Here is a 22,751-nt window from a genome sequence, read left to right as displayed (position 1 = left end):
CCCATGACCCTGGGGCCATAAAATCACAATTTTGGTAGAGACACTCTATATAGCTCATCATAACTATGTACTTAATAGTAGTTTATTTAATACCCAGGGGCAAAGAAGAAGATTTTCAAAGAAATAATGCATTTTCACTATATAATCTATATAGCCCCACCCTTGCACTGGAACCCCTGACCTTGGGGTCATAATTTTCACAATTTTGGTAGAGGACTCAATGCTCATTACATTCATACCAACAGTTTGACTGATTGATGTCCAGAAGTAGAGAAGAAGATTTTTATTAAAGATTTCATAATTTTTTGTGGTTTTGGCCCCACCACTCAGCCCCCAGGTGGGTGGGGACCATAAAATTCACAATTTATCTTTCCCTTTACCCATAAATACTGTATATCAAATTTGGTTGAAATTGGTTCAGTGGTTTTCGAGGAGAAGCTGAAAATGTTCAAATGTTGACACACGATGAACGACACACAACACATGACGCACAACGACGGACGAAAACGGATAGCAATACGTCACCTGAGTGACTCAGGTGATCTAAAAAAATAGTCTTGTTTTTCTGACCTGTCTGATGAACTCTACAAAGGTAACAGGAATATGGGTATTATAAGTGTCAAAACTCTCTGTTGATCACCAGACTGCATGCCGCACTGTAAAACTGCCATTTTGGATCTTTAAAAGGAGAGACTGCTCCTGAAATCAAAGAAATTGTAGTAAAAAAAATACCCCTCATGCAGCTTTTAATAAAGAAAATTGACAGTAAATATTCTTACCCCGAAATACACGTGGGTTTCAGATGTTGACAAACAGCCTATACACACCATTCAGGAAGTTGCATCATGCGCACCTAAAAAAGAGTTCCCTTGAATTTAGTGGCACAATTCTGCTAAAGATATGATATTCCTAGTATATGAGTCCAAAATCACAACTGTAGACCTAGATAAAGTTGCCGAAAATGGAAAAAGAAATTGTTTCTATATATATAGAACTTTATTTGACTAAGTTCATTTTGATTGGCTATTTCCTTGCATTAAATACTTCCTGCTCATGTGGTTGTCGAGGGAATATACTGTAGATCACTAAATTTTCGCGATACCTTATTTTCACAAGATTGTCACTGACTCTTTGTAAGGAAGACATAATTTCACAAATAATTGTTATTCCTCTATATAATAATAAGGAATACTTAATGCGAGAATTTAATTTTCGTGAACACATTGTCTCACATTAAATTACGCTAAAATAAAGTTTAAGAGAATGAAAAGTGATTACAGTAGAATAAATTGCTACTGTGTGCATGAATGTGTCAATCGTATCATCTTGGTCTTTTCTGTTTTAGGTCAGAAAAACAACCTTGAAATGTATTGCATGTGTAACATGGAGTTGCTTTCTATTTAATAAAGTATTAAGTAAAGGATAGACAGAGTTGAAAGTCCTTTCTGCAATATATTATCATGATTATAGGTAATATCTTTACAATCAATAAAATTAAACTATTACACCATACCTCACGTTCACAGATAAGAGGTCTTCTCATATTTTTTCAAGGTTTGTGAACAAAGGGGAGGGGTGGGGTGAGGGGTTCATGGCGTGTAATACATTAGACTAATTGTTGTGATTGATTTTTTTTTATCCCAAATACGCACAATTTTATTTCACTTTTACAATTTCATTCTGTTGTTCCCACATTGTTTCTCTTATAATCACTCTTAAAGCATAAGCAGTATACTTAATCTCATAATTTACAAACAAAGATGACATCCTAACGCAGATGGGGGGGGGATTTCTTTTTTATCTGATTCACTATATACTAATCTATCTATGCAATTTCCAAGTGGGAGGGAACCATTCCGACCCGTCTTGATCCGTTTATGAAATCATCAACTATAAAATACCTACTTTAACAGGGACTTGATAAATTTTGCTTTAGTAATGCCACATCAATAAAAATATTTGTTTGCGAACCTGCACACTCATATCTAGACACTAAACAAACTATCTAGAATGAAAATAATTTTACTATTTAACCGGTTGTCCAATCATACCTTTGTGCTCAAATATCCGACTAACAGGTGATTAATTAAACTGATGTGGTCTAATGCAGAAAATTTGTTTTTTTTATTAAGATAAGAGTTAGAATTTTTTTTCTAAAGCATATATTATAAAAGGTTGCATTTAATGGTCTAAATTCTTACCTTGGAAATACTAGTCTTGCTTTGTATTTCAGCAGACATGTTGAAGTGAATAATTTTTTCTGGGATTTTCATTCAAATTATATGATGGAATTTCAATTAAGTCTTTGCTTTTTGTATTCCCTCATCTACAAATAAGTTACATGTACAATTAAAATGTTAGTCATAATTTGTGAACATTATTTATGTTTTTAATATTTTAATGAAACTTTCATAGTTTTTAAAAAGTTTGTTCTGGATTTCACAAAAATACAAATGACAACAATTCCACTAGTAGTGCACAACTTCAATATTTATTGGTACATATAATATTAAATAAAACCACTGTTTTCATAAGTTGCTTATCTTAATTCTCTCTTTAAATATACATGTCTGTACATATGTAAAAAGGGTACTGTAATGAATGATAAAAATTCTCATCTGGATTTTAATTTTCAAGTCATTAAAATAAATATAATTAAAGGAGGTGCACCGAAGATGTTAAGTACAGTCCTGCACGTCCACAAGTACCTGTGATATACACAGGTCAGCTAGGACATAAGTAAACTTGCTGACTTTCATTCATACAGAACCTCATCCTCTCCCTGGCTCGGTCATTATATTAGCAGGACATACACTTCTGTGTGTTAATGTCTAAGATTAGTTTGGGCTATACTGAATAAATGTAGTTGTTAGCTAGCAATAAAAATATAATCAACTTCACATATGTTAACCTATTCCAGGGACTAATGTGTAGTATGTGCATGATAATTTCTTGTAACATGAAAGAACATACCCGTACGAAAGTTTGAGGCGGAATAGGCACGGCTTGGGCACGGCTAAGACACGGAAAACGCACGGGTTTCTAAAAAGCCGCACGGGTTCTGCATGTCCAAGACACGGACACGGCTTCCGTGTCCGAAAGTGAGGAATCCTCACTCACAGAAACCGTGTGGAGACACGGAATCCGTGTCCCAGGGAGATGGTTTTTAACTCAGGCGGGTTTTGCTTCAAACTATTTATTTATATCTCACGGCTTTTTACTGAGCATGCTCAATCATAACTTCCTTTATTTGAATATTAAATTGGAGGGATTCATGGTCATGAGCTAAGTCAGTGTGTCTTTTTGCTCTATTTAAAGGATATTTAACTAATAGATGTCAGTTGGAATTGTATTTATGTCAGTCTGGGATAATATCTTCACTTTTGAACTAAATGCAGTAAGTGTAATTTAGAATAAATAAGTGAATTTTTCAATTTTCTTCCTGTATTGCAATGTTGACAATGAACATGATGAAATAGATTAGGCTTATTTGAATGACTTTAATTGGACTTTCACTAATCCTTTATAGTATATTTTTAATGTGACATCACTGTGCTTTATAAAATGAAAATTTTATTTAAACTAAATCCTTTCTCAGATTGTGCAAACTTACCTACTAGACTTAAATTACAATTGAATATTGTACACTCAATTAATCATTAAAATATTAATTAAAATTAATCTTTAACAGAAAGTAAATGTACATATTCATATAAGATTTTTAACTTTTGAAATTCTAAAACTTGGAGCATAAATGTAAAGCAATGTGAAGTAAGTTTGGTATCAGTCACAATTTTGGCATTCACAGTTACATCAGGAGATTCTCTGAAGGCCATGACCTAGAACTAGACAAATGCACAGATCCCGTGACTCCTTATATGGTATATGGCACGGCTTTTTTGGCATATGTCTCCATATATGGAAAAGGACACGGGTTTCAGACACGGGTTTACAGAATCCGTGAGTCCATATATGGAAACAAGCACGGCTTTCTGAAACGGGTTTTGTAAAACCGTGTGATCTCATTTAAATAATTTGGCCAATATCCCGTGTCGTGTCCGTGCCTCTACCACTTTTAGGCACGGCTTTCCATACATGCTTTATATAGGAGCACGGAATGCTAAAGCACGGGTTTCAGGAGACAGAATCCATGCCTGAGCCGTGTCTAAGCCGCCCGGACTGTTTTGTACGGGATACAGTCTCTTATAATCAGTAATAGTACTAAAACATCAGAAACTTAAAAGTTTTCTGAAATAAACTGACAATTTGTGAATATACTTGTCTTTTAACAGGTCTAGTACAATCACTAGATTTAGCTACGTACGTAGAATTACCTGAGTAGCTTTATTTACCTACCTCAGGTAGCTTTATTCAGCTATTTCAATGAAACTTTCATAGTTTTTTTTTTATTAAAAAGAGACAAAAAATGCAATTTAAATGAATATTAATATTTATCATGTGTTTATACTAGCATTTTTGAAAAACAATTTACCCAAAGCAGAGATTGTTTATACATTGCTGCTGCTGTACTGACTCAAATTCAGTAAAATAACCATGCAGTCATCAAGAAATAAGACATTTATTCTGAAAGCATGATGAACATGGTAAAAAACTAAAACACACAAAAAAAAATACTTAGTACAACATGAATCACAATCACAATGTACACTTGAAATAAACAAAAATAAATGTAGTACTAATATTGCAAGTATACACTTTCGACAGAAATTAACAAGTTAATGTTTACAAATATTTGCCTAGAAACATTGTAGACTAGAATGGACCTACATGTGTATGACTAGGTAATTCGAAAGCCAAGAATTAACTCAAAACATAACTAAGACAATAATCCTGACATTAACCATTTAACACATACTTTCGGAAACACATATAAGCATTTTATACAATGAGAAAAGACCAAAACAACACTTACTCCGTGCTGGATCAAATAACAGTGCGATACACAAGGAACGAGCAATGTAAACAACGATATCTTAACATATGACAAGGTAAAAGTGGTCATGGGACTACTTTTGGATTTAAACTTTAAAATAAAAAGCCATTTTGTACTTTTTCCTACCCTTAGTGCCCAGGTGATCGATGTGGCCCATGCGCCTCTTGTTTAAAAATGATATATTTATTATGCATTCTTATCTTCACATATTCCATTTCACCTTTTTTTGCACTCACTTGATCTTTTACCGTAGCTTTGTCATTGTAAAAGAGCTAGGTGAAGTCCTTTAGTTTTTACGTCTTCCTTTTTGGTTGTGTCATTTTTAATGTCTTTGAGCCTAAGGTATATGCATTCACTTGTTATGCATACCTTTCTTTGATGGATATTTTCAACTAATTATTCTTTCAATTTGAAAGTAATGGGGTTTATCCAATATGGATAAACCTGGTTATTTCGTGCAGCGTAATTTTTTGTATGCAAAGATAGATAACTCTTACATGTAGTTTCTTAACGTTGAAATTCATAAATCATCGGGCTCGGTGCTCAGAAAATATTTGATACTTCTTGTTTGCGCATGTCTTCTAGAATATTCCTTTTTAATCTCTAATTTGAACGAAGCAGACGCAAAATTCTTTAAAAAGAATTGATCCATCTTCATCTGCTGATTTACTGTCAAATACATGTAAATATGTTACGTGTATCAAGAACTTCGAAGGCCAGGAGATCTTATTCCAAAGAAATCACAAGAACTGAAGAAGTTCCGTACCCAGACCAAAAATATATCTACTGTAGCAATCCATGCACTGCCACGTGCTGAACATGATGTCGCCATTATCGAGCAGCTGCTTTAGTTTGCTAATTCCAGCTTAAGAGAATCGAGGTACAGTTCAATTTGATCCAAATGATCCTTTTATTAATTATTATATTTTTAATTTTACGGATTTCAATATAATGCGAGTCTGAAATGACGTCATACTTGTTATCAAGGGGAACCCTATGCATGTTTTCTGACAAAATATGCTTTTACCGAATCAATAGCAAGTGAGTTGTGTATTGTTGGCACATTTGGGAATTTGTCTAAATCTGGTCACATTTGGTAATTTGCCTAAATCTGATTCACGTGCATATTAGCCGTAAACTTAAGCATAACAAACTTCGCTTTTGAAAACCAAGACCCTGTATATTACAGGTATTGTCTGTAAACAAACCATCCATGTATTGGCCACCGTCACATTCATGATTGTAATAATTTAGTATTTCCCATGTTTGATGTTTTCTACGGTGTTCTAGTATTGTCATTTTTATGTATTTTCAAAAATATCGGGGTTTGATAAAAAAAAAAATGTGCCTTTACATGTACATAAACAGTTAATTTCTTTACATATACATGTATATAATTAGATGGAATTTATTTTAAAAAATGAATCAATCAAATAATTAAAAAGTTTAACATTTCATTCCTAAAATAACTAACTAAATAAAAAAAAAATTCAGTTGGATTTATTAATGTGGGTTCTTTATCTTAGTGATTTTAATTGTAGGACACCATTTCCTAGTCGTGTATGGCAGGAATAATTAATATCATGCTCTAAAATATTTATATATATTATATATAGTTGCAAGTTCGTTGGTTAGGTGTGGCGTTCATTAAACATTGGTGTTGTCCACATTGACAAGTGGGTGGCCTGAGGAATTATACATGGATATCACTTTCTTAGAACTTGTTATTAACTTATTATATTAGGTTTATGACCTGGGCTGAAAGTTTACAAAAAAAAAAAAATCTTCATATTGATAATCTTTTCTTTGGTTTACAGCAATTAAATCACAAATCATCTAGACAGTTAGAAACAAATGAATTATTGCATTAGTCGGGATGTTGGTTAACTTGTGCATACAATTTAATGTTCATATAAAAGCTCAACATATATACCAGGGGTAAGAAATTATAAATTCCATATGCTATGTCTTGGTTTCAATGGACCAACTAGGTTTTTCATAATATAACCTTTTCCCTCCATATACCTATTCAGTTTTTGAGAGCTATTCAGGAGCGAGCTGTAGCCAGTCTCCTTCAAACTGGTGTACCTCAAATGCAGAAAAGAAAAATCCTTTTTTCAATTTCAGGCAACAGTTAATTTTTCAGCAGATCTCTCCCCCCCCCCCCTCCTACTGATCATATTAAAAATTTAACATAGATGTCAGAGAGTATTATGACTTTTTCTACCATTAAATGTTATTTACCAGGAGTCCGTTTTGTCATCAAATTACATGGTTCCATTCGATTCACTTATGATGAAGACAATATTGGCTGGTTAAAAGACATGTAACTAACTATGCGTCTCAGGATATAAGAAAACCATTATATTGCCTATGTTGGTCAACATTGTCAGGGTTATGTCACATTGGTGTTCTTATTTTGAAGCGGCTTTATTTAAGTCTGCTTTTACATGAACTTTCTTTGTATTACTAAGAATGAGTGAAAGAGTGGCTTTCGGAATCAAGCATATATAAATTGCCTCTTGTGATATCATTCAAGTTTTGGTTTAAACTGGTTTGGGGATATGTATGCATGTGAGGAAAACATCAATATGATAAAAAGTTTCAATCTTTGCATAAATTTGCTGTATGATGTACATATATTAAAAGGGCGTCACATTTTCACATGTTAACTCCAAACCCTTATCCGAATATCAGTTCTCATCAATGTTAAGATATTTAATGTATAATGAAGGGATTTCATCGATTTTAGATAAATTTAAACTCGTGAAAAGCTACATAAAGATAAAGTGAAATGAACCAAATTCACAAGACTAATCACATGTACAGAGACGGTCATTCTGTACATTGAAAGTTGCTGAAGATTTATCTGGCCTTAATGGAAAGAAGAAAATTTTTAATGTCTCAAAATTTCTTTGGAAAAAAAAAATTCAGTTTATATCATATATATTTTTATAAACAAAGAAATGCATATTTTCTCAAAGAAATTACTCGAATTGGTATGAAATTCAAACTAGAACATGTGATTAAAATACCTTACAAAAACATATGCGCTGTCCTTAGATTTCAATATAAAAATTATAATAGGTCAATAATCAACATGTTGTCAGTTCCTTTTGTGGAGCATTTTTATTTCATAATATCTTCTAAATAATGGCTGAAATATTGCCGACTTGACGTAAGACAATAATAATCAAAATATTTTGCTGACATGATTTAAAAGATTGGATTATTTATTGCTTAGGTACACAATATGGTCGTTATACTTATTTTCACTTATATACACTGAATTAACCATAAACAAAGCTTTGCATTTTTTGAATATTCAGTCATCTGGATTTTTTTCACATGGGGGTTGCAACCCACTTTTGTACTAAAGGGTTTTCAGAGGAAATTATTACGCGGATGACAAGAATCAAGATGACAGTCAGGCGTTAGGGTGTGTATTGAGCAAAACATTTAAATACGATACAATATTTTTTCCCTTATAAAGCAATGTATTGGATTATATAACAAGTAAATCAAAAAACAAAAAAGCTTATAAATCATTGAACACATGAATTAAACAATTTTAAAAGTGTTTTATTATACAGTGATAGTCCCTGTTTCATTGTCATTACAAATTGCATCTCAAATTAAAATTTTTAATGGCTGCAAAATGAACATGTTAAAATAAAACTATCTATGCTTTAGTGATAATTTTTAGAACTGTGTTATTGCTTTAAAAATTGCATGATAATTGAAGAGTTTTACATTTTTAATTCAGAAAAGTGAAATATCATCTTACTAGGTGATTGAAATTCCCCTCTTTTAACAGAATTAAAAAAAAAGAAGTTATTATTCGATATGATATATTTCTTCAATATTGATACGCATCAATTTATTGATACAACCCTACAGTCAGCAGCTTACAAATCTTAAATAAGTCCAATGTCGTAAATTTACCCTCTATCTATATGCTCATATATCAAAAAAAAAAAATGTTTTAATATTTTGACGCAATGTCGTAAATTTACCCTCTATCTATATGCTCATATATCAAAAAATTGTTTAATATTTTGACGCAAAGTTGCAATTCAAATATTGCTTTGACATTTGTTCATATATTATTGAATGTTGTGACACAAAGTTGCAATTCACCACACATTTATCTATTGCTTTGATATTTGTTCATATATTATTGAATGTTGTGACACAAAGTTGCAATTCAAATATTGCTTTAACATTTATCTATTGCTTTGACATTTGTTCATATATTATTGAATGTTGTGACACAAAGTTGCAATTTAAATATTGCTTTAACATTTATCTATTAGAATATTTCAATGGTGTAATTTTATATTGTCAACATTTCCCTGATGCTTGTCATGAGCCCCATTGTGTGCGAGTTGCATATTTATCATTTTCAATGCAATTTGCATTTATTTCATAATTTCAATTTAAGTGCGCAATTTGTGCCTTTCAATTACTAATTTAGTTATTTGGTGCAATTTGTACCTACTTCTTGCACGATTTGTGCTTTTAATTTGTGCACGATTTGTGCTTTAAATGTTACTTTGCATGGGCTGCAAAATTGTCGCCTAAATTTTAGTTTGAGACGGATGGGTCATGCGACTGTGTCCCTTGATCAATTTGGCAGACCCATTTGGCATAGTACATATATTTTGGTGCAATTTGTACCTAGTTTGTGCACATTTTGTGCTTTTGTTACCTTGGGCTGCAAAATTGCCGCCCCAATTTTAGTTTGTGGCGGATGGGTCAATTGACTTTGTCCTTTGACCCATTTGGCATAATTTTGCAAAGAATGCTGTCTCCGGGGGGTACTGTTTTTTCCAGACTCCTTGGATCAAGATTGTATTTCTCTTGCTCATTATCTATATTCATTTAACTATGCTGCCATATTATCATCATGATCGGCGCAAACATTGTGTTATATTTAATAAATTATTAAATGGCCATGACAAGCACGCCAAAATAAATAATGACTTGTTTTTATTGAGTGTATGTGTATATTTACAGACTTTTTAAACATTCTACTGGGGAAAACTGATCAAGTGTGATTCTCAATCTGTTATTGTCTAAGTCCAAAGTCACGAAATAATGGGGTTTATCCAATATGGATAAACCTGGTTATTTCGTGCAGCGTAATTTTTTGTATGCAAAGATAGATAACTCTTACATGTAGTTTCTTAACGTTGAAATTCATAAATCATCGGGCTCGGTGCTCAGAAAATATTTGATACTTCTTGTTTGCGCATGTCTTCTAGAATATTCCTTTTTAATCTCTAATTTGAACGAAGCAGACGCAAAATTCTTTAAAACCCACCCTCCCTCCACTTAATTTTAAATTTTATACCTCTTCAAGTTTAGTATATACGTTATTTTTCTAACACATCTTCATTAAAACTGTGTTTTCGGTTGTTTTTTCGTTTTCTTTTAATTTCTCGTTTCAGCGTCATGGCATGGATCGAATCCTGAGTAGGATCCACTACCTTGTTGTTGTGCTTTGCCGACCTTCAATGTTGATGTGCTTTTCCGATTCGGACCTTCAGTATTCCAGTTGCGTGTGGCTATTGACTTTGTTAGGCATAATTTTGCAAAGAATGCTGTCTCCGGGGGGTACTGTTTTTTCCATACTCCTTGGATCAACATTGTATTTCTCTTGCTCATTATCTATATTCATTTAACTATGCTGCCATATTATCATCATGATCGGCGCATACATTGTGTTATATTTGATAAATTATTAAATGGCCATGACAAGCACGCCAAAACAAATAATGACTTGTTTTTATTGAGTGTATGTGTATATTTACAGACTTTTTAAACATTCTACTGGGGAGAACTGATCAAGTGTGATTCTCAATCTGTTATTGTCTAAGTCCAAAGTCACGAAATAACACTTTAAGAACATAAAATTTTTTTCTTACACCAGTGGTGAGTGTTAATCTTGTTTACACACTGGTTTATCGGAGCTTTTGAATCCTCTATTCAGAGTTTTGAAATGCAGTTGGTGTCCACTTGTCTTGTTTTTCAGTCTATCTCCTCTTCTTCTCGTTTGTAAACGTACTTCCACCCATTCACATATATTGGATGATATCTCTCTTTCTTTTGGTCATTTTTCCTGACCCTTTAAAAGTAGTATTGAGTTCTTGAATACAAAATTCAGCCAGTTCTTGCTACATAACAAAGACATAATATTTCATCCTAAACACTTAGATTCAAAATCTAATACCACCAATGCTGAAAGTGTAAAAATCTTAAACAGGTAGGTTAAACAGTATTAGAAATAATTATTTTAATTACCTTGTTTTCCTGTTGACAGATATCATTAAGAGAGGGCTGTAGAAGAATTCTTGTAGCAGACAGCTTTAACTTACTAGACAGACTGGTCAAAACACAGAGAAGAGGGGTCGCTGTGGACAGTATGTATGACAATATGATGGGGGCGGGTTAATGAGTGAGTGACAGCTTTAACTTACTAAACAGATTTGTCAAAACACAGAGAAGAGGCGTAGCTGTCCACAGTATGTATGACAATATGATGGGGGTGGGGTAAATGGAGTGACTGACAGCTTTAACTTACTGGACAATACGATGGGATTGGGTTAATAAGTGACTGACAGCTTTAACTTTCTAGACAATAAACAGGGGTGGGGTTAATGATTGACTGACAGCTTTAACTTGCTAGACAGACTGGTCAAAACCCAGAGAAGAGGAACATCTATCGACAGTGTGTATGACAGCTTTAACTTACTGGACGGCCAGGTTAAATACACAGAAGAGGGATAAATGTCGACATTATTATGTATGACAATATGGGATGGGGTTAATGAGTGGCTTGGGTTGTTTGGAGGGGTTAATATTTGTATTTTGAAGTGTTGTATTGGAAATAATTAGCAATGCAGTGGCCAAGCAATGATTCAAATGCAAGGGTTGATATAAAGGGAGTTCATATTTTGTTGTAGGCATAAAAATTTTTACTATTTCAGGTATGTATATGAATGATATTTGTTTTTACCAGGTAGTCAGTCTTGTCCTATTTGTCAACAGCGGATCATAGTAACAGGTGGGTTATACTTTTTGGCTAATCTTTATAATCATGTTAAGTTTCAGTTATGAAATTGATATCATAAATTTATTTGTATTATTAATCATGTGATATATTTTACATCTTTAAAATCATGTCAGTTGTCAAATATGGGATATAAAATTAATTTTATCAAATGAATTTCATTTAAATTTTAAATTATGATCTTTTTTAATATTTTTTTTGCATTGAATCCATTTTGGAAAGTGGTCAAGTTTATATCCAATAATGAGTAATTATCAATATACTGTTTCGTAGATTTGAGATATGCCAGCAATGTTGTTTTATTCCACTGTAAACATGCATTCCACGAAGATTGTTTACCCACAAACTCAATGGTATTTTTTTCCTTCATTTCAAAACAGAAGTAGGACCAAGTTTTGTCTCACCCTTTCATACACTTGGGTAGAAAAGTATATTAATTGAAATACATTTTTATAGTGAGTGTTATATTAGACGTATTTTTTCTTGTCCTATTTGTTTGCTTTACTCTTATAGTCATTGAATTTTCTGTCACTGTAGGAGCGTTGTACAATCTGTAGTACACAAAGGAGGGGACCGGGATCTAAGGGCGTGGTCAAGTAATGTCAATCAAGTAGTGCTCCAATCAAATGCTGGCTAAAGATTGATAATCAATGGAATGATTAAAGCGTTTTTAAGCATTCTGTTAAACATAATCATAGTTATTGTGCTTATATTTTTTGAAATATTTGCAATACACCCCAAAATATAAGTATAAAATTTATCTAATGCGAATTTCCATTTGTTTATTGCAAAAAGCTGCAGTACTTATTTTTAAAATCAATTGTTGGATAAAACTGTCCTTTCTCTAAAGATTATGTTCCATGGTAGGCCAAATTTTCAAAGTTTCTTAGCCATGATTGAAAGTACTTCGGTGCACTGTGTACTGAAAATGATTTTGCATTTTGTTATAAATATGTTGGCATGAATAAATCACATATTAGTGTTCATCTGTTATATTTACTTTATTAAAAAATACTTCATTGGAAATGAATTTGATTTTTAAGCCAATTTCCTAGAATACTTATGTTCCCTTGCTTTAGAATGGACAGAATTCATTCTGTGTTAATGTTTTTTTTTCATTTCTATAGGATATTTTATAGTAAATTCATGTTCCTGTCTTGTTGTTCATGTTTCATTCTAGGAGATGCTTTCTGCTGCATTTTAAAATAATTTTATGATATGTTAATGTTCTTATTCTAAAGAACATTTTAATTCCATTCCGGAAGAAAATATTTATTACGTTTCTTACAGATTTTTCCTCTCTGTTTATTGGAAATATTCATATATTGATATTGTGCAAAGATGACTAACTAGTAACTTACCATAAAATGAATAGCATAAAATAGAATTTACACAACTTTATTTCATGCATATGTACAAGAAATGAAATTTATTCTTACAAAAGAAGATTATTTCAACATATAATCATAGAATGTAAACATTGATGATAGAAAGCATAATAAGTTTCATAATTTTATTACAATAGAATTTTGTAAGGTATAACACGGTGACTTTGTGACCTAAGCTTCTAAGAGTATTCCTTTAATTACATGTACCACTTTCCTGGTCACTGCTTTTTTAAAAGAGTAGTTTTATGTATTATTCTGTAATAAAAATTATTAAGCATTTTGGTTATGATAATATTTGAAAGATAAAAATTTCTGTTTACTCCATTGATTTGTGACACGTACGTCTAAGAGCCTTATATAGTATTTTCTCATATCATTTTTTATTTAAAAAAATTATGCTTTAAAATATTATTGAACTTTTGTTAAGTTGATGTGAATTTAATTCCGAGTCAACTTTTCGATAATCGGGCTTTGAATAGCAAAACAGAGAGTACGGACACTTTTAATGAAACTGAAAATAATACGAAATTACTGAATTATATCATAAATTGATTAAAGTTATATAAAAGAAATGAGTTTTGATATCGTATTAAGATGCAAAATTTGCAAATCTTTTTTTTAATTTGCCTATCTTAATATTGAGGAAATCAAATAAAACATCTTAAAGCACTGCACCAAATGTTAAAAATGAGGATATTCTAACTACATGAATATTTTAAAAAAATGAATAGGCATGGAAATAATGGTAAAAATGATTACACTATAATGGTATATGTACAAATCAAAAGAATATTCAAGGATTTAAGTCATTAGCAAACTCCAAATTATTCGTCCACAACCAGGGTCTTTCAACAATCTTGGCAAAATTGGGAATACATTAAAATACACATTACAAGACTTTAGTACAAATTTCAAGTAAAAGTATGATTGTTATTTTTATGTCACAAACGTTAAAGCCTGGTCAAATGCAACATCATAAACGAAAATTGAAATATACATAGTCCATATTAAACAATCTTAAGGTATTATTCTTTGAAACTTTCCAGCGATTGAAGTAAAATAGAGTTTTGTTGAAACGTTGGATGCTTTAGATTCTTTTCGGAAAAAGAGAAAATCAACTATTTTCAATAAGAAAATATTGTTACACATAATTGCAAAAATGGCACATTTGATGATTATTTCATTTTAACTTTAAACACACCTATGTGTACATTCTAAGAGATCCATTCTTTGAAAATTTCTGATGAAATTTTTTTGTTTATTTCATTTGTCTGCATTTCATCATATACATCTCTCAACGCATATCCAAACTCAACCCGCTTCTCCGGTTCCACATATATCCCATCTTCATAATAAACTGAAGGAACCCCACCAGCCACAATGAGTACAACACAGGGTTTGTGATTCCTAATCAAAATGCCAGGGGACCCTGATGATCCCTTGTCAAATGTTGTGTGAAATAGAATTTTCCTCGGTAATTCACGCAATCCAGAGTAATAATCTTCATTGTTCATAAAATAATCTATACTCCACTCACTAAGCTCCTTGATATATTTGTCAACATCATTGTTTGGTTCAATAACATTTAGATATACGTCACTGTCCTCCTTCATTTGAACACCACCTGGATGGCCGATAAGGTGAACCTCTTCAGAGGGAAGGCAATCTGCACTAAACAAAGTTAAAGGTGGGGGGAAGTCGATTTCACCTTTCTTTAATTCCAACACAGCAACATCAAATCCTTCATGCTTGTATACAACGCTCGGCTCAAATTGGAATATTTTGCTTTGGTCAGTGTTTTGAAGGTGGAGCATCCTCCCAAACTGTATGTAAACTCTCTCACAACTGATAAAATCTAGGGGACCTGTTTAAAAAACATAACTACATGTATATAGTTTTGTTATAATGTAGAAATACATGTAATATCTGTATTTTAGATGAATTCATTTTTAATTTCAGTCTATTGTGAAATAGCTGCAAGAGCAAAGTTATCCACACCCTCCCCCTATCAATAACCCCGTATTGGCCCATACAAACATTCAGATTACTTATGCAAATTTAACATTGTAAGTAATGTTGTAAGTAATATAAAAAATGGAATTTGTGATCGGATTCTAGCGACAAATCTTTAAAATGCACGATCTAATTTAAGATATACTTGAAATAAAGATCTATAGTATATCCACGGATCTAATGAGGGTCTGGGGACCCCCCTTATGTCATTTACCAAGCAAAAGATACGTTCTTTACAAACAGCAATAAGTGTTCGAATTATTGTGAAGTTTGTATAAGTAATGAAATATATGGAGGTGAGAATAGGAGCAGAGCAATACTGGATGTCCGAAACATCAGGTGGGATCATGTGCCATGGAGAAGTAAGCATGCCAAACAGTCACATCCGCCGTGTTCTGCTTCTCATGATCGGGAAATAACGGATAAATCTGTTCTTTATTCATCATGTTAATAGTGGACTAATAATAAGTATGAAAAACGTCTGTCAGCATTTGACTTAATGATAATTTTGTATTTTCTGACGAGATCATTGTTATAAACCATAAAACTTACGAAATGATGACTTTAAACGAGATTGCTGATATTCTTGTTTCATCAACTTGTTTGCAAGTAATTTACCTTGTTTTTGAAACTTTACATACTCGAGCATGGATTTGCGTATTGAATCAAATGAGAGATATAAACTCTGAATGCAGGTGATCAAGGTATATTGCTACATAAATAACGGAAGTTGACGATTGAAAAGATCTCGCTTGTCAAAGAGCGTAATTGTTAGATTACCGTTAACGTCTTTTTTAAGTAAAATATTTAAATATGAAACTGATGTGTCAGACTCTGTGGTATCTTTTATCTCAAACTCACCGGGATACATCGTATTGACATTAGAATGGAAATTACCAGCGTTAATGGGAATGTATTGTCGATATATCTAAATGTAGAGTTGAAGGCCACAGCAAGTGTTATCGTTTCATGATTTGGCTTTGGACAAATGCTTTATATAAATACGAAAATATGTTTGCAAATAACTTGCCATAATTAGTATCAATGGAGATTCAAATAAATTGTTAGGGATCTGGTCTCAGAAAACCACATATATACTGACACGCAAAAGAAACGCAACATCCTACTCTATGGGGAAATAGTTTTGTACAGTAAAGAATGATGTATCTCAAAATTATGAATATCTTCAATTTGGTAAACATCCGATTCGGTAATTCAACGGTTGAACGATTTCCATACCATAACCGGAAGTCAAGTTTTAGTCTGCTTAACAGAAATCAAAAATTGCATGTTTAACAAAACATTTGGCAATATTATGGAGTTTAAGGGTTTTTTACTGTTCATCATAAGTAATGCAGCAATATTTCAAAAAATAAAATCTCCGTTCATTTACTGTAACTATGCTAAGGCTACTTGAAAATGGCTTATGTACGCATTTCCATTGCTCTAGCTGGAAAATTTCAATGTAAAGGTGATGGAGAGTTGCTGATGCGATATTTTGCGATATTTCACTACATTACGCTTCAACAAGGTCTTACGTATCATATGTATTAAGAACAGTCCTTGTACCGGAAGTCCAAGGGTTGCTACCCTGTTCTAAGTTAGAGAAAATTCGACCTAATCATCTGAAAAAACGGGCAATCAATAATGCCAAAGAATAATTCCTTTGCTCTGATCTCGATATTAATACATGTAAACCTATTGTATTGTAGAAATTAAGCTGCAATCGTTGTTTAGGGCAGTTTGGCACGTTTTACCTGAATGGCTGGGAGGGGATGTTTTAACAGTCATATTTTATTTAGTGAAGTAAACTGATAAACATTTAACATTTTTTTTTCAAATCTCTGATGTTCTGAAAAGTCCGTTTAGCCTTACTTTATTCACTTTTGAAAATCATAAGATAAAAAAATCAAACATGTGTAGATAACTGCTTGTTGTGTCTTTTGAGTGTCAGTAAATATTGTCAAATTGAAACTCAAACATCTTTTTAGGTCAACTTCGACGTACTGTAACTCTCCAGTAATTTTACATATTGATATACAGAGTTATTGAACATGATTATTGTTGACATTGAGAGTTGACATGAATTTGTATATGTATTATAGTTACTTGATATTGCAGAATATGTACTTTTTATGCTTTGCGTGTAGTTGATGATAGTTGATTGTTGGCGAGAATGGTTAGTTGGCGAGTTTATGTGATTTATGAGTTGAAATAGATGAAATAGATTGTACACATGTTTTCAGTTACGTAGAAATCAGCTGATCATTGCTGTAGTAAAGCTCTGATATTCTTTAGCTTACTTCATGTGTCAGGGACTTTAATTGGTCTTCTGTTATAGATTAACCATAGGTTTATTGATGTTTCATGTTTTCTTGTAGCTTTACTTGTTTTCAATTAATTATCGGCAGTTTATTGTTGTAAACTGGTAGGATTTGATTACGAACTTATGAAGGTCGAGTACGATCATAGAGGTTACGATAATTTTAGGATTTTTGGTGTTAATTGTGTTATTTGTTAATTTAAGGGATGTTGATTTCTTTATTTTAATTCAATAATGTATTTGGTGATTACCCTCATTCGGAAAAGTTGTCCTGCATGGAATTATTAGATTTATCTGTAGACTTTGCCGCTTATGGGAAATGTCACGAGAGATTCTCCAAGATTTTCCAACATTTTCAACATTTTCCAAATTTTAAGTCATGTTGTTTAGAAGAGATTCAAAGACTTTTTGCTTTTTTGCTAGGTTGGTTTATTTAGATAAGTCTTGTGTTAGGGATAAGGATTTAGTATGGGTGGTCGATTAGAATTTAGATTTAATAAGGAAGGATATAGAGGTAATGGGCAGTATTCAATATCAAAGTCCGTAAAACAATACAAAATAGGAGCAGAGCAAACACGAACCTCCGAAGCGGGATCAGGTGCTATGGAGAGTCTTTTAATTCTATTTTAAGAAGAGTCAAGGTTCTTTTAGGACATTTTGGAAAATTTTGTAATATTTGCGGAATTTTATAGGGAGTTTTGATTAGTGAAATTCAAATTGGACTTCGTTGAAATTTGCTGTTTGTTTGAATTTTTGACAAATTACTGATAAATTTTGGAATTACTTGAAATTGTATAGGATATTTACATGTTTAGCCAAAGAAGCTAGTGTATTTCTGACTCTTGCTGCTCTTTTACTACGAATTCAGACTTGGAATTATTTTCAGGAATTATGTGTGCTTGAAATTTGTTAGAAATTAATTAGGTCTATGGGATTAAGTTTTTAGTTTCAATTTTTTTTACTTTCAACCAGGAGGTCTGGGAGGAGGTTTTAAAGTCAGGAATTAAATTTTTGGTGTTGCATTGAAGTTGGTTTAAGACAGGTAAATTGGGTGACAAGAAACAGACTGAGACAGAGTTTAGAATTTGTTGATTGTTCATTTGAGAGATAATTCCTATAATAAATTGCAAAACTGTATTTTGTCTCATTTGAAGTACAGAGATGTACAAGTTTTTATCAAAGTGTGGTTTTCCAAAAAGATGAATATTGTGGAATCTAGGAAATTCAGAACTAAGTAATAAGATAATGAGTATTTAAGAATTTTAGTGTCTACCTTAGGACTAGGTGTGTCTTCCTTAGGTCTAGGTTGAAAGGATCTTGACAAATAGAGAAGAAATCGTGAGGGATTTCGTGTATTAATAAATTAAGTGTAACTTATAGACCGCGGTTTAATTATAGGAGGTACATGTTTTGGACAGTGGTGTATTATCAGAGTTCACTGATGAAAGGGCGGGATAATTAAGTGTTGTGAAATAAGACTTAAGAGTATTGAATTTTGAACAACGGTGCCCTTCCCTCCTGAGCACATGTTGAGCTGTGTAACGCAGGTCTTGCCACGAAAGATAAGACAACCCCTATAGAATATTTTATGTAGAAAGAGAACTATGAGTATACGTTGGATTACCACATGCAGAATTAAATCCAAGTTATTCTGAAATACCATTTAAATACTGAGCTGTGCAAAGGAAGACAATGCTTTGTCAGCAGGGACAAGCACCTACTGATCATATGTTATATCTAATTCCTTCTTCAGTTCTGGATTACTAAATACAGAAAAAAACGGATGATTTTCAAATCGGCCCTTAGTCTTTTGATACAAATTGTTACAAAAAATTTGATACATTAAACCCATTCTTACAGAGTGTCGATGGCTTCCCTTTCATATCTGGCTAATCACCTGGCGTAATCTTCTACAGAATCCATACTAATATTTAAGAAATTCTAATTGCAAGTTGAATGATCGGGGTTCCATATATAAGGGACCTTTTTAAAGGATTGATTTAAGGTTCTCATTATTAACTTCAATTCGAATTACAAATTAAAAATCCTAATTATTTCATTGAATTTTGATTCATGTGAGTAATCAAAAAAATGTGGATTATACATTTTGATGAGATTATACTTATAAATCTCTTACAAACCTGTTTAAGATACGTTATAATGAAATCTTAACATATAGATAGAAGAATTATTACGTATATCATCCGGCTAAGTACAAATCAGCATAAGATCGTATATTTTGGGCGGGTCGTAAAAATGAGTGATGTAACATCTGCTTATGACTACATGTATAATAATTTATGTTAAGTAGCATTATTTTCTTCTGCCATCCAATATTTCTGTAGACATAAAACAAAGGTAATCAGAGATTACAGAGCTTATCTCAACAAATGTCTTTCAGAAACAAACATTCTAGAAGTACACGTCCAATACTAAAACAGATATACTATTTGATCTGATAGGACTTGTAGTTACCAGCTTCTTAGCAAGTTTGAAAGTGTTGAACCCTTGATTCATAAACTATTTAACTTCAATTTGGTTAACATAGGCTTTGTATTTTTCTTCGTTATAGACTTGCATTCATAACTTTATCCTCATCTGTTATCTGGAAAATGTATGTCGGATCTAGCATACTTGCTCACTTTATTGTATTTATTCTGATACTTTTTGAAGTTGGAAGTCCATGAAGAAGATATTGATATCATATAAAATTTAAATAAAAGAAAAAACTAGAAACAAAATCTTATCCCACTTGATTACCCATGATTATCTTTTTGATGACATGCAGACAAGTCATGATGTACTTTTCTCCCACACGGAACCCCGTTCCTTCCGGCTGTCCATCAACATAAATGAGTCCTACACTTCTGGTGACTTCTGCCTTGATATGACTTGTCAGTGCGTCCTTCTGAGAAGCTCTTTTGGAGAAAGGATATGTACTTGCTTTCTTTGGTTTTCCTTCTTTTTCTAGCATCTTTAAAGACAAATTAACATATTTTAAAGGGTTTATCCATATCAAAAAAGAAACCACAGGTCATGAAAATTTCATATCTTTGCTGTTCATCATCAAAGAAAATGACAACATATGGTCATGATCTTTAATTTTTCAAATAGACATTAAAAAGTAATGCATTTCAAATATTCAGAAGAAGACTTACATATACCAGAATATATTATTTAGCACAGTTCTAAAACAAGAGGGCCAAGGGCCTTGAATTGCTCTTCTGATAAATTGTACAACCTATAACGTCTATTTGAAGCTTCGAAGTATCCTGTACATATTACTAAAGCCTTGCAATAGTGTTATAATGACAAGCTTAAGATAAGTTACACACTGATTTATATTTACAATATGATTGCGCCCATGTGAAAAGGGTCCTTATGGCAATTTTTTATGCATTTTGAGTTTTTCACGGATTCTGATAGAGTAAGGTTAGAAGTTGTCAAATATGAATTTTTATGGTCCTACGTCTACTCTAAGTAGGTTTTTTCTTCATTTTTAGCAAATATACTTTAACAGTTTAATAATGACGTCATGTTTTTCAACAACGTCAAACGTTTTCAGAGTGAACGTTAAATGATTTTCTTCTGTAATTTAACTATGGTGATAGTTGTATAATATTTGATATATTTCCATGCACATTATTTTTATCTCATTGTCTCTTTTAATTAATAATAATTATTTAATAGTTTATATATATTATGGATTCATCAATGGTGTATAGTATTATGAGTGAGTGTTTGTTTTACATTTCACTTTTCTATGACACCAGAGGGAAACCTGAACAGCGGGCAACATCCATTCATTTTTTTTAAAACCATTATTTTCTCAAACAAAATATTTACTGGTAATCCATGCAAGAGTCATTTGAGAAGCCTGTAGAATTCATTTGAAAATTATTTTAATTTGAACATTGCTCTCGATAGGTCAAGATTTCAGCAAAAACGATATATCTTTAGTCACAATATATGTGAAAATTTAATTTTTTTTTTAAATTACAACATTACGCTACCTAAATGCTACTGCGAAGTGAAAATTTATTTGATTGTTCTTTCTTTCTAAATTTTACATAAAGACAGAAAAATTGTGAAGTGTGATACATGTAACATGTAATTATGATACACAATAGACATTAAATAAAAAGGAAATTCGCTTGATTCACGGCATCTATAAGGTTGTCTGTCTGCATAAGGTCAATAATGACACTGCTTTTGTGAAAATATAAAGGATACACGAAATATTTTTCAGTTTAGTAGTAAAGATATTTTAATATTAACCAATCAAAAGGTGGAAATTTTACAAACAAATGAATGAGTTATAATCCGCTATCATTTACACAATAGATAAACCCAGGATTAACATTTGTAGGATTATGTGTAAGTTGGTGAAGAGGGGGGGTTAAAAAATCTAAGTGGCAGAAACTTACAATTCGTGTGAACACGAGTTAAAATAAATTGAAAAAAAAATTTTTACTTCAAAAGTTTTAAGTGCACCCAGTACCATTAAACCTACAACTTGCAGATTCACTTTTTTATTTAGGTTTGAAATAATGCTGCCTATTCTTCTTTTTATATTTGTACCTTTAATTCTGAGCATTACCATTTTCAAAATCGCACAGCGATCATAAACATTATGAGCCTGGAACTAAATTGCTATGAATTCAGTATTGCTATGAATTCAGTATTGTTAATCATGTATATAATGATACCCTAAAATTAAAAAAAAATCTGGTTTTATTTTATGAAATGGATGGTTTTAGAAGCACACCCATAGAATTAAATTAAAGATGCCATTAACGGTTTATATGGATAGCTTTTGTTGGGGTAGGGGTGGATTAAAGATTAATAACATGTAATTGTTTATGCCTAAATATACAGTCAGTTGAATATGACTGTTTTGTATAATATATTTCATGACAATTGTTTGTGAACTGGCTGAGCTTTGAAATGTCAGATTTTTGTAGGGATATAAACATCTTAGAAAATCATCATATTATT

At 32.0% G+C, this 22,751-nt stretch overlaps 1 protein-coding gene and 1 long non-coding RNA gene across 2 annotated transcripts; one reads left to right on the top strand and one right to left on the bottom strand.

The window, feature by feature from the left end:
- The first annotated feature begins 11,216 nt into the window (after positions 1-11,216).
- Positions 11,217-13,132, top strand: LOC134230731 (uncharacterized). Its single transcript, XR_009984415.1, has 4 exons — positions 11,217-11,379; positions 11,979-12,023; positions 12,303-12,382; positions 12,567-13,132. It is a non-coding gene; the product is annotated as an uncharacterized LOC134230731 (long non-coding RNA).
- Positions 13,133-14,048: 916 nt separating this feature from the next.
- LOC134230732 (uncharacterized) lies at positions 14,049-20,727 on the bottom strand. Its single transcript, XM_062712568.1, has 2 exons — positions 20,514-20,727; positions 14,049-15,281 (listed from the first exon to the last, which is right to left on the bottom strand). The coding sequence occupies exons 1-2, from the start codon at positions 20,725-20,727 to the stop codon at positions 14,632-14,634; spliced, it is 864 nt and encodes a 287-aa protein (XP_062568552.1). The 3' UTR covers positions 14,049-14,631.
- Positions 20,728-22,751: the final 2,024 nt, after the last annotated feature.

This window comes from Saccostrea cucullata, unplaced genomic scaffold (genome assembly GCF_032062105.1).
Source record: "Saccostrea cucullata isolate Sc308-1 unplaced genomic scaffold, CSIRO_AGI_Scuc_v1 ctg4499, whole genome shotgun sequence".
NCBI lineage: Eukaryota > Metazoa > Mollusca > Bivalvia > Ostreida > Ostreidae > Saccostrea > Saccostrea cuccullata.
Note: the sequence above shows the minus strand (reverse complement) of the source record. Positions and strands in the feature narration are given on the sequence as shown.